Here is a 16952-nt window from a genome sequence, read left to right as displayed (position 1 = left end):
ATTTATAAGGACGAGAACCCTCACTCACCGAGGTGACATGCTTCATCATTGGGTTCCCGCTTGCACACTGTGTCCGCAAGGTACACAGTGTGGGCTACAAGTCTCCCGCAGGAGAGGAGCGTGAGGTGTTTTATCCTGCAATGTGCATATGAGTGAGGGGCAGAGTGCAAAAATAATAACAAAAAGGTGCTACCTTGAATCCTGAAGCTTTAGTAATTCCCTGTTCCTGAACTAGCACTGCCTGCAGTGCTACCTTGACTCTTGAAGCTTTAGTCATTTCCTGTTCCTGATCCACCACTGCCTGCAGTGCTACCTTGACTCCTGAGCCTTAGCTCAATTCTTGTTCCTACCCCAGCACTGCATTCTATGCTACTTTGTTTTCTTGATTCCTTAACCTGCACTATTTTAGTATACCCTTGCAGCCTCCCCTTCTGTATATCCTTTTCCAGTCCCTGCCTTTCTCTCCATTTCCTTGGTTCCAGTTCCCAGTTTGCTGTCCTTCTATTCGGCTGCCTTGCTTCTGTTACCTTGTATGTTTGTTACCTGCTTTCTGCCAAGTGTGCCCCATGATTTCCTTCCTTTCCTGTTAATCACTCCTCCTTGCTAGCTCATTGTCTATTGTGCTTGTGTTTAGTTCTACTCCCTTGCTGTTACTCCCTTGCGTGTTCCTGTTTGATCGCCAGAATCCGTGGTCACAGTTGACTACCTAGGTGGTGTTTCTTGTTCACTGTGAGTATTGTCTTTGAGTTACATTTATAACATCACCATAGGTATAAGCTCCACAGACCCTGCCTTTGCATGCATATCCTATATGTGGGTATTTGCAGTCAGTATCTGTAACAGCAATTGTGAGTGAGAAACTTACTGAGCTTCAGTCTTACCGTGTGGAGCTCCTGAGTGCTTTACCCCACACTCCCCTTTATTGTTAATGTTCTTTCATATATATGTCTTGCACATTCATCCTGGGTGTAGTTTTTCTGAATGCTAAATTACCTCGTGAGTACCCTTCCTTTCTGAGTCTTACCCATCTTGTTCACTTGTACAGGCTTCCCCTTTGGATCCCTTTTTCTCCTCTGACTCCCTGTGTGATCCTGGGCAGCGCTGTACTCCTCTTTCTGTGCACTGTACATTTTCTACCCAGTTCCCTGTCCTTGCCCAAGTCCCTGACTGTGTTCCTGACATAGTCCAAGACAGTCCCTGACATCTGGACAGACCACCACTGCATACACTTCACCTTCAACACCACCACCGCACCCAAACCCGCTCAGTCCCACGCTCTTCAACATCTACATGGCCCCCCTCGCCACCATCGTCAGACAGCATGGGCTCAGCATAGTATGTTACGCCGATGACACCCAGCTCATCCTCTCCCTCCCGAAGAACCCGAAGACACCAGACTCAGCTTCCAAGAAGGAATGAAAGACGTTGCAGCCTGAATGAGCGACAGTTGCCTAAAACTGAACTCCGAGAAGACTGAGGTCCTCGTCCTTGGACTCTCCCCCACTGCGTGGGACAGCTCCTGGTGGCCCCCTGCCCTCGGAACCCCACCCACCGAACGGACCATGCCCAGAACCTCAGCATCATTCAAGACTCCTCCCTCACCATGACCTGCCAGACCAACGCCGTCACCTCCACCTGCTTCAACTCACTCTGCATCCTCTGCAAAACCTTCAAGTGGATCCCCCCGAATGCAGAAAGACCATAACCCACGCACTCATAACCAGCAGACTGGACTATGGTAACGACCCCTACGCCGGAACCAGCAAAACCCTGCTCCCCATTGAGAAGAGAGTAACATTCAAACTACTCACCCACGCTTACAAGTCCATCCACAATATATTCTGTATAGGGGAATAAAATGTGCCCTCCTTACCAAGAGGATATTTGTATCTCCAGGCATCACATATTTTATGTTCCTGCATTATGTTGTAAAGGCTGTTCGCTGTGCCTGATCTACCTCTCAGGGCATCTCTGCCGATTTCCCTGATAAGTAGAATCCCCACCCCATATCAATGACTGTTGGTTGGTATTAGCGAATGTTCCCCAGAGAGCGGTATACAAGTTGTGATCTTTTAGGTTTGGACCATAGCAGTTGTGAGAAATTGGGTTACAGGTTGAGTGGGATGAAACCCTACTCCAACAACAACCAAAATAATTGTCAGGGTGAGGCTCAAACAAACCCCAAATTAACCTGTGCTCAACCTTCTGATAGCTTGGCACAGGACAGTCAGGTATAATTTAGAGGCAATGTGTAAAGTATTTATGCAGCATTTCAAGCAGTGATAAAGTGAAAACACACCACAAGAAAAATCCCACACCAATTTTAGATAATGAGTACATTTGAATAAATCAAGACCAAAACAGCAAAAATCAAATCAGTAGAACCGGAGATATGCAATTTTAAAGATTTAAGTGAAAATAGTGCCAATAAGCTCAAAGTGCCAACTGTGGATATCTAGCCGTGCCGGACAAGGACGAAGTCACAAGTTCAGGCCAACCACGAGGAAGAGCAGGCCGTCTACATGGACCCAGTTATGCCCACTGAACAAGAGTACCTTAGGTCTTGGTTGCGGAATCCAGGTGCCGTGTTAAAGCTTGTTGGAGTGTTTTGTCCCTGAGGATATAGTCAGGAGGCCAGCCAACTAGCCCTTGGAGTCACTTTGGAGCCCTGGTTTCAACAGATGCAAGTCCAGTATTTCATACCCAGGCAGGAGGGCAGCAGGTCAGCACCTTCAGAGCAACAATCCAGCAGAGGGGCAATCCTTTCAGCAGCACAGCAGTCTTTCTTACTGCCGGAGTATCCACAGGTCCAGAAGTGTACTGAAGAGTTGGTGTCTGGGGTCCAATATTTATGCCTGGGCCTTCCTTTGAAGTGGGAGAAACTTCAAGAGGTTTCCCTTTGAAGTCCACGGGCAACTTCCCGTCCCTGTACTGGCTCCAGACTAACTACAAGGATTATGCAGCCCTTTGTATAGAGACAGGACATATCTTATTCAAGTGTACATTGGGCTGTGCCCAGCTCTGCCCTACCATCCTGCCAGTGATGGGCCATCCAGACACACCTAAGCTCTCTACTGTGTATGGCTGTCTAGGATGAATACTCAAAGCCCAAATGTGACCCACACCCAGTCATGTGCCATTTTACAAAATTGTAATTTAAAATTTGACTTCACCTTGAGAGAGCATTTTTCCTGCACTACAATTCCAAAGACACCAAACGTGAACTGGATACCTTCTCCCATGTGCAAATAATTACTTATTAGATGTAATGAGGTAACTTCAATATAAGCCTATTTGAGAGTTAGGCCTTGCAGTAATCAAAAATGAATTTAATAGTTTTTCACTACCAGGATATGTAAAACTAAACCATTCATGTCCCACTTTTTAAATACACTGCACCCTGCCCTCTGGGCTGTCCAGGGCCTACCTTAGGGGTGGCATATGTATTAAAAAGGACGGTTTGGGCCAGGCAAAATATTTTTTTTGCCTGGGTAACATTGCAGGTAAAAACTGCACACATAGGTTGCAATGGAACTTTGTTCTTTGAGAAATGTAAATGCTGTGTTAAACTGATGAGATCTGTTTTTGCATTATGTAAATACTGTGTTATTCTGTTGAGATCAGTTTTTGCATTCTGTAAATGAGATTTGGTTAAATAAATGCACATAACGCATTACTAATACTAACTCGCAGAGGAGTTATACTATTGCCCTGGAAGTCAAAGGCTAGACTTCCCTATAGGGACCACTTGTTTGATAATGGTACGCCTGCTAGTAGCATTTAATTTGCAGGCCCTGGGCACAGGGAGTGCCACTTTACTAGGGACTTACAAGTAAATTAAATGTGCCAATTAGGTATAAGCCAATTCTGCCATGTTTTAAGGCGAGGGCACAAGCACTTTAGCACAGATTAGCAGGAGTAAGGTGCCCAGAGTTTTAAAGCCAGCAAGAATCAAGTCATCAGAAGAGGAGGGTTGAAGCCAAAAAGTTATGGGGAAAACCACACCAAGGATGTCGGGTCTAACAGCAGTTTACCACCGTGATCTGCGTGAGTCCTAGATGTCCCTACAGGATTGCATAGCTATACCTATCCGTCAAGGGTCCATGCAGTTGGAGCCTGGTGCCCTTTATTATCAATATCTTGTCACCTCACCTCGGCCCCTGAGGTGTCACTGCCACACAGTGCTGGAGAGAGGCTAGCACCACCCACACGTGAGGCACATGAGATAGCAGAGAATGAATGCGGATGAATCTGCCCTCGTGGTCAGAAGGAAGTGGTAGCATTCATCTCCGCCTCATGGCCGGTTTCAGCTTGGTTCTGCCCCCTGCATCATCACCTTCCACTGTCCCCCGATACACTCTGCGACACTCACCTTGGACCTCGCAATCGACTGCCATATTCTGTTTGATCGCCAATGACACAGCTATCAGACTGCGGACTGAACTCCTCCACTGCCTTTGAACTTGTCATTCCCTGAATGACTCTGGCTGGCCCTCCACGGGCCAACATTTGAAAGTGGGCTTTGCATGGCCCTGTACTGCTCCAGATGCAACAGTCCACTGAATGTGCATTAAACATTCCAAATCACACAGATGTGTCGTCTCTATGGTCTTTCAAGTGTGGTAGCATAGATGAATGTGGGGTCAGTGAATTTCTCTTTCGTCCATGTACCTCATATCGTTGGACTTGGGTCACAGGGTGACACATTGTCGATTGTCGTCCGGGTGGCGCCGAGGCAACAACAGCGACACACACATTTGTTGCTTCCTTGTCGAGCCCCGTACGGAACCACGCACAGATCCCCGGGGTCATTGTTCAAACCCTTACGCTGGAGTGGCATATGCCAAGCCAGCCCACTACACTTACGCTCCGGGGGGGACAACAACGCCACATGTGCCAGGACTCCTCTGCAGTGATCTGCTGGTCACAGGTCTAGTTGTCAGCATGCCACTCCCTCACGGCTGGTTTATACCCACACCACACCCATCCACCACACGTGTCACAGCACATGTGACCCTGCCAATGAAAAGGGCCGGGCGCACGTGCACGACGCCATTTCCAACCTCTCTTGGGGTGTATCCGTGCGGTGTGCATGTGGGCATGGGGGCCCAGGGGCCTGCGACATCACACTCCGCAGGCCTGGAGGGGACATGATGGCGTCCGCACCACGATGCCCAATCATAGAGTCCATGACTGTGGGGGCATAGACTTGGTGGCACTGGATACACTGCAGCCGGCACAGGCACACCCCCACGGGACGGTGACTTTCGGTGCACTGAGGTAGGGGCACCTTAAGTGCTGAGCGGGTGTGCAACCTGCGATGATGCCCTGTCCCGGCGGTCCAGACAGTTCAGGTTTTGTGTGCCTTGCTGGACTGCAGTGTAGGCCTGAGCCAGCGGGCAGCACGGGCCTACCGCCATGTGGCGTCGCCTTCTGGATCACAGAGTTAGTGGCACCTATGAGGCTGAGCGGGTGTGCAGCCTGCGATGAGGCCGGGTGCACTGGTATATCCTCTGCCATGGAGTAATCAAGACCTAGCACCAAATGTGAGACCTCTTGGCCTACGGAGCGTGGCTGCATGATGTGGAGGGTGCCATGTCTGTGGGACCCGGGCTTGTGGCTTGCAGCGGCACGTGGTGGGCCCTCTTTTCTACACACCGGTGGCGGAAGGTGAGCAGTGAGGCCTGGGTGCGCAGGGGCGGGCATGCAACGCTGGGCGGTGGGAGGGACTGGGGTGCATCTGCCTGGCTGCGCAGGGGCGGGCATGCACCGCTGGGTGGTGGGAGGGGCTGGGGTACAGCTGCCTGGGTGCGCTGGGGCGGGCATGCACCGCTGGGCAGCGGGAGGGGCTGGGGTGCAGCTGCCTGGGAGCACTTGGGCGGTCAGGCGATGATGTCTTGTGCAATTGTATGTACTTTGCCATTCATGTATCTGGACTCTGTTTCAGTTGGCGGGTCTGTCTCAGATGTGGGACCTGGTGAACTGCACTACATACCGGGACGTGGTTGGAGACACACCGGTGGCAGCAAGTGGGCAATGTGGCCTGGGTGCGCAGTGTCGGCACTCTCTCTCCCTCTTTTCTTTTCTCTAGCTCTCTCTCCCCCTATTTGTTCGTATATCCCTCTCTGTCCGTCTATCTCTCTCTCTCCCTTTCTGTCCATCTTTCTCTCGCTCCCCCTCTCTGTCCGTCTATCTCTCTCTCCCCCTCTCTGTCTTTCTTTCTCTTGCTCCCGCTCTCTGTCCGTCTTTCTCTCGCTCCTTCTCCTTTGCTCTATCTCACTCCTTCGCTCTCTCTCTTCTTCGCTCTCTCTCTCCTTCGCTCTCTCTCTGTCCTTTGATGTGTGCAGGACACACCTTCTCATCATGATTTTTGTCTTGCAGGCTGTGACCTACGGATTATCCCGAGGGGAGCCGCCATGTGTCTTTCTATTCTGTGTTTATTTTAATACATTTTCATTTGTTGCTTCGAAGGTGAATGCGTGATGCTCATTTTTGTGACGACACATGCATGTCACCAGATGTGATCGTGCAACATCATGCGGGTTATTTGGTATATGTTTCCATATGGTTGATGTGACATATCTTTTCCGGGGGTGGGTGGGTGGTGCCTGGAGTGAGGCCCCAGGGGGGAGGGGGGGTCCTGGGGGTGATGGAGGTGGGTGTTGTTGCCCTCTTGGGGCTCAGGGATGCATGTTCTGTGGCTTCATGGCATCTGTTGTTCTTCAGGTGTGGCTCTGGGCTGGGCTCTCTTTTGTGGTGCAGGTTGTAGTCCGACTTTGCACCAGGTCGGAGAAGGTGTTAGTTTCCTGGTGCTAACACACCTTATCGCATGTTTTGTGATCTTATCGCTGATCCGGCTGGTCGTTGAGAATGTTGTGGTGTGGTGTTGTCGCGGCTTTTTGCTTGTGAACGCCTACTCTGCATCTCATTAGCGATAGTTGCCGGGGCCATTCTTGGTGATGTTTTTTTGCAGCTGCTATCGCCAGAAAACTGGTGATATGGGCTGTTTGCACCAGCTTGTGAATGGGGTGGTAAGTTTATCGCAAATTTGGCTGCGTTAAGGTGCCGATAACTCGGCGATAGCTCCTTGAGAATATGGCCCATGGTGTATTTAGGCTTTGTCAATATTTGGGTCGTAGAATGTATCCAAAGTGTTTTGCTTAATTTCATCACATATGGTGGGCAAATTACGGGTTTTCAATTGACTAACCAGCACCTTTAAAATGTGCATGTCACATTTGTTTTGAACTAATTACATTTCAGCAATAGACTGACTACGTTCTATTTGTCCGAACTCAGTGAGTAAATTGTGTGCTTTACTTTGTTAGTTAATAAGAGAAGATGGTGTAGACACAAGTTGTTTTTTGTCACGGAGCAGGATCACAGATTTAGGTGCATTTCACATACAATTAATTTTTATTGTGAGAACATTTACTTACGTTATGCTGTGAGGTGCGTCTGTTTTTTGGGGTTTTTGCCACTTCTTTGCCTGGTATACTTTTGTCATATTTCTGGAAGCAACTTCCTGGTTCGTTTTGCTAGTGCAGTGAAGTACCCTTTAAGTATTGAGATGTATTTGTCCATAGCAAACATATATAGAGAGCCTTCGAGCTTTAGAACTGTGTACACTCTGTTTTTGACATTGAACATGGGTTTAAAAAATCGTGTACTAGAAGGTGCTCACAGATAAGATCTCTGACATGCGTGCCAGTCAGTCAATTGCCCCAGACCTTACCCCCTCTCAAGGGGGCACCGTTGTTCTTTTACTGACGGTACAGCGATGCTCCTTGGTTTGTTTGCAGAGACTGTTGTATGTATTAATAAAAAGCCAAATATTTTTCTTTGCTCAACTTGATTTTAAATTGAATCGCACTGATTCGGTTGTGCTTTTGTTGTGTTGCAATGTGGAATGAACTGCACCCCGTTCTCTCCCCTAACCCCCACCACGTACTCAAGTGCCTCGCTTTACCCTACCTGTGTTTATTTTGTCAAATAAGTCTTCGTCAATCAGCTAAAGTCTTTGTATAGCACACTGTCATACCCCATGCACTCACTAGCCACCCATGGTACACACATACAGTCTCGGAAGCCCAGTCCCTCCGACCCGGCAAACAAAAACCCTCAATAAAAACCATTACCATTTACAGCGCCAATAGGTCTAGCTTTTAAAAATGCGAGACCTATTGCATTGAAAATGCTTCTTAATACTGCTGCCACAAGAGCAGGCTCCTTCAGCCTTGTGTTAATCCCCAAACACAATTTAAAAATGTTTGAGCTCACCTACTGGCTAAGAATACACCTACCTTGCAGCAACTTTCCCACAGGTTCATTTCCAGCTATAATAAAAATGCCACAAATGCATTACAAGTGGAGCACAAAATGCATGAAATTACATCAGTATCATTTACACTTCCTCTGGGCCTATGCCAGAAAGGTTTCTTCTTTACTTTCTGGTACTGTCATGCAGTATATCAGACTACGAGTACTAGAATGAAAAGCTAAGCATCTCAATATCGATATAATAAAATATATATGTATTATAATCTATCTGGCATAAAATATAAACAGACGTCTGATGGCGTACACTGTCTGCTAGATTCAGGCATAACCTCATAGTGCTTCTACACTCAGAAAGTGCGGCCATGCAGAATTTTCGTTGTAAAGACTAGCGTCATCAACTACAACAATACATTTTGTTGTAGTGACATACGTTGTGATGCCTTTTATAGTAGTGAATGATTCGGAGTAAAGACAGGTGCATTAATAACAACATCGTGGTACCGGTTTCATAGTTAAAGCTTTTCGCTGTAAAGCCTTCATTAAAACAAGCATTGGCATAGCCAATAGGTCTCGCCTTTGGGACCTTATAAGTATTTAGTTATGCAGCAGGTCCCAAAGGCGAGACCTATTGGCTATGCCAATGCTTGTTTAACATTGATCGCGAGTTGACACCAAAGTAAGCATTCGAACGCCTGGAGACACCTACCTCTAACCGTACTTCTCCATCGCTGTACTCCAGAAATTTTACATCTTTCGACCTGAGGTCAGTGCGAGGCCTGTCACACCAGGCTGCATAAAAGAGACAGACCCTTATAAGGGCGGAGTGCCACAGAACAAGCCTTGCTACACAAGGTCCTTGTACCACTGAGCCAGCCCTGCGACATATGCGCCGGAGCGTGAGACCTGCCACAGCAGTGTGCCATAAAGTGAGGCACTCCATACTGTTGCAGAGTGCCAACAAGCAAGCTATGCTACAAAAGGGCAAGGTAATGTAGAGCTCAGTCTGCCACACAAAGGCCATGTGCTGCAGACCGAGCTTTGCCGCACAGGGGCCACAGCAGAGCAAGTTTGAAGTTTTGGCGCCAGGTGCACATACCTGCAAGTAAAAAGTACTGCGCAGATTTTGAGAGCACTTGTCTACCCCTACACAAAACTGAAACTCAATTGCTGTAATCTTACCTATCGAAGGTCCTGAGTCTGTAAACCGCAGCGAGTCAGCTAGCTTGATGCTGGGCAAATTTCAAGCGCCAGCATGCCTATAACTGCACCTGCTTGAAAATATCGGCAGAGGGGGAAAGGGTTAATGACCTGCACATGCCATCGAAGTAAACAGAGGCCGGCAACGGGTGGGTGCTGGTGGTGGAGGGGATCCGCAGTGCGAGGTCTCTGCATCATCTCTCCAGCGTGAAAAACCGGTAGCTTCATTTGGCCTTGGAGGGTGGGAGAGGGCTCCGAATACGAGGTGGGAGGGGGGAAAACAAACAAGTAGCGAGGAGTAACCATTAAAACAAAGATAAAGGCACACAAGCAGTGTGCCCACTGCTGCTCGCTCCTGAAAAACAAATAAACAAATACAATCCCCTTAGAGGAACAAGCACGCAGTGGTGCGTGCGCCACAGCGAGCCATGTATTTTGAATTATCGCGCACACATCTGGGCACGATAATTCAAAACAGATGGTGCCAGTGCGGGTAACCGCAAACAATAGGCCGTGGGCGGAGCAAAGATGGGACATGCACCCGCCTTTGCCCAATTGTGTGCTGTCTTTCTTAGAAAGACGCACACAAAAGCCAATAGCCTCTGACCAAAAACAAACCACACGCACGAGCGTGTGGTCAGATTTTGAAGACCCCCTTACAAAAAGTCTTGCAGCGCACCGCATGTGCGCTGGCTCAGCCGAGACCTAGAAAAGTGTTTCCCCTGCCTTTACCTCTAAACACTCCTCTTAGAAACCAGAGCTGCTGGAATCGTTCACTTTCTCACTGGCCCTGTTAGAGGTATCGTGCACTGGGAGAGACGCTGAAGGGTGAAGAGCTGGTCAGTCAAAGAAGAACAGTCAGCATAGTTGCTGCACCATTGAATGACACTGACTGGATCACACATACAACAATAAAATGAATAGTAAATAATAACTTTGCAATGCATTAGACAAGTTACAGACCAATGCCTCATGAGAGTGACTCACTACCTATTAAATATCTCTGAATCTAATTTCAACTAACTGTAATTATCGCACGGCCCTGACATCAAAAGCAGTAAACAGATATAACAAGATAACTCTGGCTAAATCTCAGTCATCAAGAAATTACCGGATTTTATCGAGGGTGATGACCAAGGTTCCATCAGTGAAGCATCCTGAACCGATCCCAAGCAACCAGAAGATGAGCATTCAAGTTCTCCAGAATGTCAGATATTTGTCTGTCTTCAATCTTCTACAAACATTTCCCTTTGTAGTCAGCCTGAAACTGTCTCAAACAACTAGAGTTTTAACCTAACCGGAGAGATTTATTAGGCTGTTAGGGGAACTCCCCATCCCAAATTAATAACCCTACTCCTGGCATGAGGCCTGTTGATTTTGATAGTGAAAGTGCATGTTAACTGATATGCATTGCATGCTTGAAAGGGGTTGTGTGGAGGTGCGGGGTATTTGAGAGGGTGACGGTCACAGATGACACATTAGTTTGCTACCCACTGGTTAATTAGCATGACCGCTGGTTTCAGGTTTTTGCCAGCTGCACATTGCTTAACTAACATGACCACCTGCCCAGTGATGGCACTAATTTTTTTGGCCCACTGGTGTGCTGTCATAGGAGAGCAGGTTTTCCTTGATGTATTTTCCTTTATTGTGTGTTTCGCTATCACTCTGCAGTGTGACTGATCTTGAATATTGATGTGCGGCCTAGTGCTGCTTTGAAGGCATGCTTCAATACCTTGATATGCCCTAAGCTTTCTTCGTATCCGTTCCGAGATAGCATGAGATTTGAAATACTATAATCTTGTAAAGTCAAAAAGCCTCAGCGGCCATCTTGTGTGCAGTAGAATTTAGTGAGTTAGCAGGTTTTGTTTACTCCCGGAAGGGAAGGAGCACTGAAACTCTCAGATCTTCAAAGTGAAACACTAACTGCTGATGACAAGACTTCCTTGCTTATTCATTCATCCTTACATGCAACCAGTCGTCCACCTATTGATCTATACTTTGACTCAGTTCCAGTCATTCAAACAAGCACCTACACAAACAGAACATGAAAATGCCAATCAATGAAAAGCACACAAGTATTTATTACAGGTGTGTAACAGTTTATGTAAAAACCATAAAAACAATCAAAAACTACAGCCAGTTAAAAATTATTAGGATAAGAAATAAGAAAAAAAGCAGTAAACAGTTTAAAATCCACCCCAAATTTCAAAACAGCTTAGTACCTATTCAATGTTCCCCTCGTTTTAAAATAAACATCACTACTTTCAGATGCGCTTCATGTGCTTTAATGTTGGGTAAAAAAATAACTCAACTACCATATTCCACTTAAATCCAAACCACGGTGTATTAAAACGGGCTAGATTAAGCTGTACAATGAAATAGATGTACATTTTTTTCCTCAATAAGGATCCATTAGTATTCTCACAAGTCATGGAGAAATCTACATATGCACATTGTAGACAATCATCACAGTCCTGAACTACACGAATCACCAGAAGCACAAAAGCGACAACAATACACATGGGGTTTATCCGGAAGCCTGCTGAGCATTAGAGATTATTTACTTACTGTCTATCCACTCTTAGAGGTCCAGCAGCAGAATTTGTTTACTCATTCTTTCAGTTACTTTCATATATGAGCTCATCATTGAGAGCAGATGATAAATTGATGGGGCATTCACATTGTTATTTTTGCGGATAGGGACTAACGCAGCCCTTTTTCACATATCAAGAATCTGACCAGTTTTTAAGGTTGTCAGCATAGGCACGCAGTAATCAACATATCTTATAAAGTTATTAGAGCTCAAATCATCGGACTAGGAGTGTTACATGATTCCGGGTCCAATATTATAGCAACACTACTATTAGAAGTGATATCCGTTGAAGATGAGTCACATGATACCAGGAACTTAATTGGAATAACGTGCTGAGCATAAAACAAGGATTCAATATACATGATCCATACCGGGTTAGAAATAGCTGCATCAGTGCAATCTCCAAACAATTTGCTCATTCCTTTAACTGGTCTTATTTGGCCAAATAGGGAAATCACCGTACTATATTGAAAGATTGTCATTTTTAGGTTACATCTATGCAGCACTTGCGCTGTCTCTGCTCAACATGCTGTTTTCAGAATATGGGCTTTAAAAACTCCACCCATTTTCAAGGACTGCCCCTGTTACATGTGGTGTTACTCAGAGCTTGTGGCCACTGTTTCTTTCTTTAAGATGTAGCACTGGAGACCAGTGCCCATGGTTTACAGAGCTCTGGTGTAAACTGGGCTTATAAATCTTGGTCTTATCTTGCCACATTTCATGTGCATTCAAGGACCAAGGCCGGTTTTAGCTGCAGCTGCCTCCTCCTCCCTCCTTTTGAAACGCACGGCATGGCGTCACTGTCCCTGCCTTCCTATGGCTGTTGCCTCACAGCACAACAAGCATTTGCAATTCAATAGGTCTCGCATTACTAGAAGCAAGGCTGGCAGCAACTGCACCTCCTTTACTGCCAGCCTTGCTTCTCATAAGCAAGGACTGTAAGTACCAAGTGCATGTTTACACACCAATTGCAGGTTTTCAAACACATAAATAAAAGGCATTGTCATTTACAATGCCAATAGCTCAAACTCTCGCAAATACGAGACCTATTGCATTGCAAATGCTTGTAATTATTTTATATTGCCTCCACTCTTGAGTAATTACCAGTGCCTGAAATTAATTCAAGTGTTCTTCCTATTACTTTTTTGTATACTTTAGTGTGCGGTATGCCTTGTAAAGCAGCTCGCATAACTGTCCACTTCTTTTTTTCCCCTTCATTTATTTTGACCAAATGCACACAAGAGCCTAGGCTTTTCCTTCACCTAACGCTGACACGTCACGTGCTCTGCTGTGCAAGTCCAGGTCAGCAGGCGCGGTCCTTCTCAGCTGTTGCTGTTTCAGACTGAAGTAAAAAAATCACAAAAGAGGAGGCTTGAGGCGAGACCCACCCTACAGACGCCCTTACAACCGCGATGGTTCACCTCACAAACAAACGGTGTGCTGATTGATGGCAGAGGCCTTTTCCTAATGCACTGTATGCACAATATTGGTGCGTCGACTTTCCCTACATCTTCCCAAGCCATGGCGTGTCTCACCTTCACACAAAGTTACTCCAGTCCCGTTTCTCCGTCTGCTCGACCCGCTGTGTCATTCTATCAGCCTTTTGCTTTAAGTTTCCTCGTAGTTTTCTTCACAGCTGTGTTTCTAGGGCCTGGTCCTCCTGTAGTCGCTCTCGTCATTGCTACTGTACTAATGCTGATACTTGGATTTAAAACCATTTATCACCGGTACATCAATCTGTGTACTTCCGGTAAGAGGGCCGTCCCTCCAGCTGTCACTCCGTTATCCGGCGTATGACCCCTGGCCTCAGTACTCCTGCATGACCAGAGACTGAATGCAGCTAGCAACATGGGACAACACACTGCGGAGCCTAGGCTGATAAGAGAAGATGGCTGCTCCTGTGTTTCGTCCTGTTCACTCTGCTGCATTTTGTTTGGAACCTGGTGCAACAGGAAGCCACGCCGGCATCCTTATAATAAACACTTCAGCATTGAGTGCGGGGATTCCCAAACCGGGAAGATGGCGCAGCGCAGGCACGAGGTTCTGAGACTTTCATCTTTCTGAGCTGGATTAGGTGTCCGAGGTCAGGTGGTCTTTTGCAAAAAACTTTTTTTTGTTAATGAGTTAGATGATCAGCATTTTCCGGTCGGGGCTTCTCTATATTATTTTCCTCTCGGAGCTTCTTGACTGCTGCGAAAAATAAAATGACATAAATGTTTAAAACAAATTTTAGATAGAAAATTGAAATATTGTTTTTCTCCACGCTAGTGTGTTCAATTTATCCTCTTTCTAGAAAAGCCCTGCAGTGGTGGTGCAGAAATCTATCGAAGGCCTGCCTTTGACAATTTATGTTGATGAAAAAGATATTTGATTATTCTCATACTGGTGCTCACAAGTGACCATCATCTGTGGTGAAGTCAAAATAGGACAGATATAAAAACACAAACGTAGGACGGATTGGTGTAAAAAGGACCTATTCATGGGCACCCTTGCAAGACTTAGCATAGCGAGCTTGCGTCTTCCTTCTGAACTCCTGCTTGTGGTCTCACCATCATTGAGCTGGCAGTTCTCGGCCTTCAGCTGCTGGTTGCGAGTGGACAGGCAGACGGCATCTTGGATGGAGTCCTCAAGAAGTTTTCTGTATCGTCTTTCTAACGCATCCATCTGTTCCTCCAACATTCCTCGATAAGCCTGGAAAACCTACGAAGAGAAGCCCTGTACAATGTTATCACAAAGCACACTCTACGCCTTGAAGAATAGCTATTTTCAACAGTTTTCGTTACTCAGTTATTGATTTAAAATGGAACTGGCCTAAAGCTGTTCTGCAGGAGGTAGAAATGGGACGGTCTTGTTCGAAATGAAGTTCAGGACTTTCCTGTAGCATTCTCTTCATTAGACTATATTCATGATCATAAAAAGTGATCTCTTTTGACACATAAGGATAGGATAAGGATTCATAAAGCGCATTAATACTCGTAGGTGCCAAGGCGCTGGACAGTCGAGGAGAGAAAGGAGAGCACAGGGCTGCTCACTATGTTGAGAAAAGCCATGTCTTCAGCAGTCTTCTAAACATCGTAAGCGAGTCCGCATGAGAGATAGAGTGGGGCAGGGTATTCCAAAGTTTTGCGGCCGCCACACAGAGAAGGAACGACCGCCCCATCTGACCTTGCGGAATTTCAGAGAGATCAATTTTCTCTGGGAGGAGGATCTCAAGTTCCTCTCAGGAATATACCATTGAAACATGGTTTTCAGTCACTGCGAGCCTTTGCTGTTCAAGGCCTTATAGACCCTGGTCTGGACTTTAAAAGAGAAGTGCTTACTGATAGGGAGCCAATGCAGAGTACGGAGCCCCTCCCTCACTGACTGATGCTTAGGCCTTGCTGACTGATGCTTAGGATAATAGATTGTGTAAAGCGGTTTGCTCATTTGTAAGCCTTGCTTGCACACAATACCTGCAGAACATGGCGCTTCTGAGCTCCTGCCTCCTGTTTGTGGTGTTGGTACAGCGTCTCCACATCTCTTTCTGCCTCGGTGCGTTCCCTCCTCAGAGCTTCCAGCTGGAGAACCATGACTGACCTTTCCCTCTGCAAGCGTAGCACAGCCTCCTGCTCAGAGATCGGGATCTGCAATGGATTGCACAGTGCAGGGAGGGTTAGTCTTATCCACAGCGCTCTTTCAGCAATGGCACAGTCGTTATTGCCAACATTTATATCCAGGGCTTCATGAAGCTATTGACTACAAAACAGACATGTTCAATAGAGTAACCGCGGCATGTTACTTAATGTTATGTGAAGGGAATTTGTCTATACAGCATGCTTATTTTTAGATAAACCAAGCTTAGCATAGGCAGGGTCACAACCAGCACATAAAACAGCTATGTTATTGGGCCTTACACATTGGGGGACTGACAGCCTGGGGATTTGCTTACTTTGCTGTAGATTCTCCATGGATCCGAATGCAAGCCCACTGAATGCCAACGCAGAAGCTGAGCAGCCAACTTAGAAGGAGCTCTGACACAACAAGAGTGTTTGATAAAGAAGGCAGTGCAAGGGGGGGTAGATCTCACATATAGGCTCTCCTGGAAGTTGGTCAGGATCAGTGCAATGCAGTGTATGTGTAATATCGAGCAAAATGTAAAGCTACCTGACAGAGACAGATGCTGCTTTCGGTAGCACATCTTTCCCTACTTATCACTATTTCTATATAAGCAAAACTGACCAGTTTTATCAATGGGTGTATTTCCTGATCCATAACCTAAAGAACATCGATTTTTACACCGGGGTGGGTATGGGTGTAGTCTTGCCTTGTTGTCTGTGAATGCAGAGTTTATGCGGCAACAAGGTTTTAAAAAAAAATTGTTATGCTCTAATGTAAAATACTAATAAGAAGAACCTTGTGCAGGATATTTAATTTGAGCATGAGTGAGGTCACCCACCCCAGTGGAACCCTGTGGTGACCATCGATTCGTAAAAGACGTCAAGTGTTCAAGGAAGAAGAAAATGCAGAATGATGGTGGACAGCAGCATGTCAGCTTTAGAGTCAAAGGTGTGCTGGACTGCAAAGGGATTGTAGGCAATTGTTTTTCTGTCACAAGTAAGAAAACTATGGCCAAGAGAGGACAAACATGTTATGCATCTGTTCGGGCATGTGGAGTAGCTGTGATATTAGGCGTGAGTGCAGTTTAATGTAAGTAAAAATAAACAGTGCTGGTGCAATCGGGAAGGACGTTTTCATTGTTACGATAAGTGGTGCCCACCTCAGCTCTGTATGTGTTCTGTTGCCCCATGCAAGGAGGAGCACGGGAATTCAACAATCAAGTCTGTTGTACTCGTTTGGATTGTGAGAGCACTCACAGGAATACAGCTGATCTTCAACAATATAA

At 46.3% G+C, this 16952-nt stretch overlaps 1 protein-coding gene across 1 annotated transcript in view; it reads right to left on the bottom strand.

Moving 5' to 3' along the window:
• Positions 1 to 13007: 13007 nt before the first annotated feature.
• LOC146810779 (uncharacterized) overlaps positions 13008 to 16952 on the bottom strand; it is a 176759-nt gene continuing 172814 nt past the window's right edge. The window contains exons 10-12 of the mRNA XM_085614446.1: positions 15523 to 15693; positions 14620 to 14770; positions 13008 to 14260 (exon numbers count right to left, since the gene is read on the bottom strand). Of these exons, the coding sequence (XP_085470572.1) occupies positions 14187 to 14260; positions 14620 to 14770; positions 15523 to 15693 (396 nt within the window). The 3' untranslated portion in view covers positions 13008 to 14186. The remainder of the gene's footprint in view (positions 14261 to 14619; positions 14771 to 15522; positions 15694 to 16952) is intronic.

The sequence above is a fragment of the Triturus cristatus genome, chromosome 7 (assembly GCF_964204655.1).
Source record: "Triturus cristatus chromosome 7, aTriCri1.1, whole genome shotgun sequence".
Classification (NCBI taxonomy): domain Eukaryota; kingdom Metazoa; phylum Chordata; class Amphibia; order Caudata; family Salamandridae; genus Triturus; species Triturus cristatus.
Note: the sequence above shows the minus strand (reverse complement) of the source record. Positions and strands in the feature narration are given on the sequence as shown.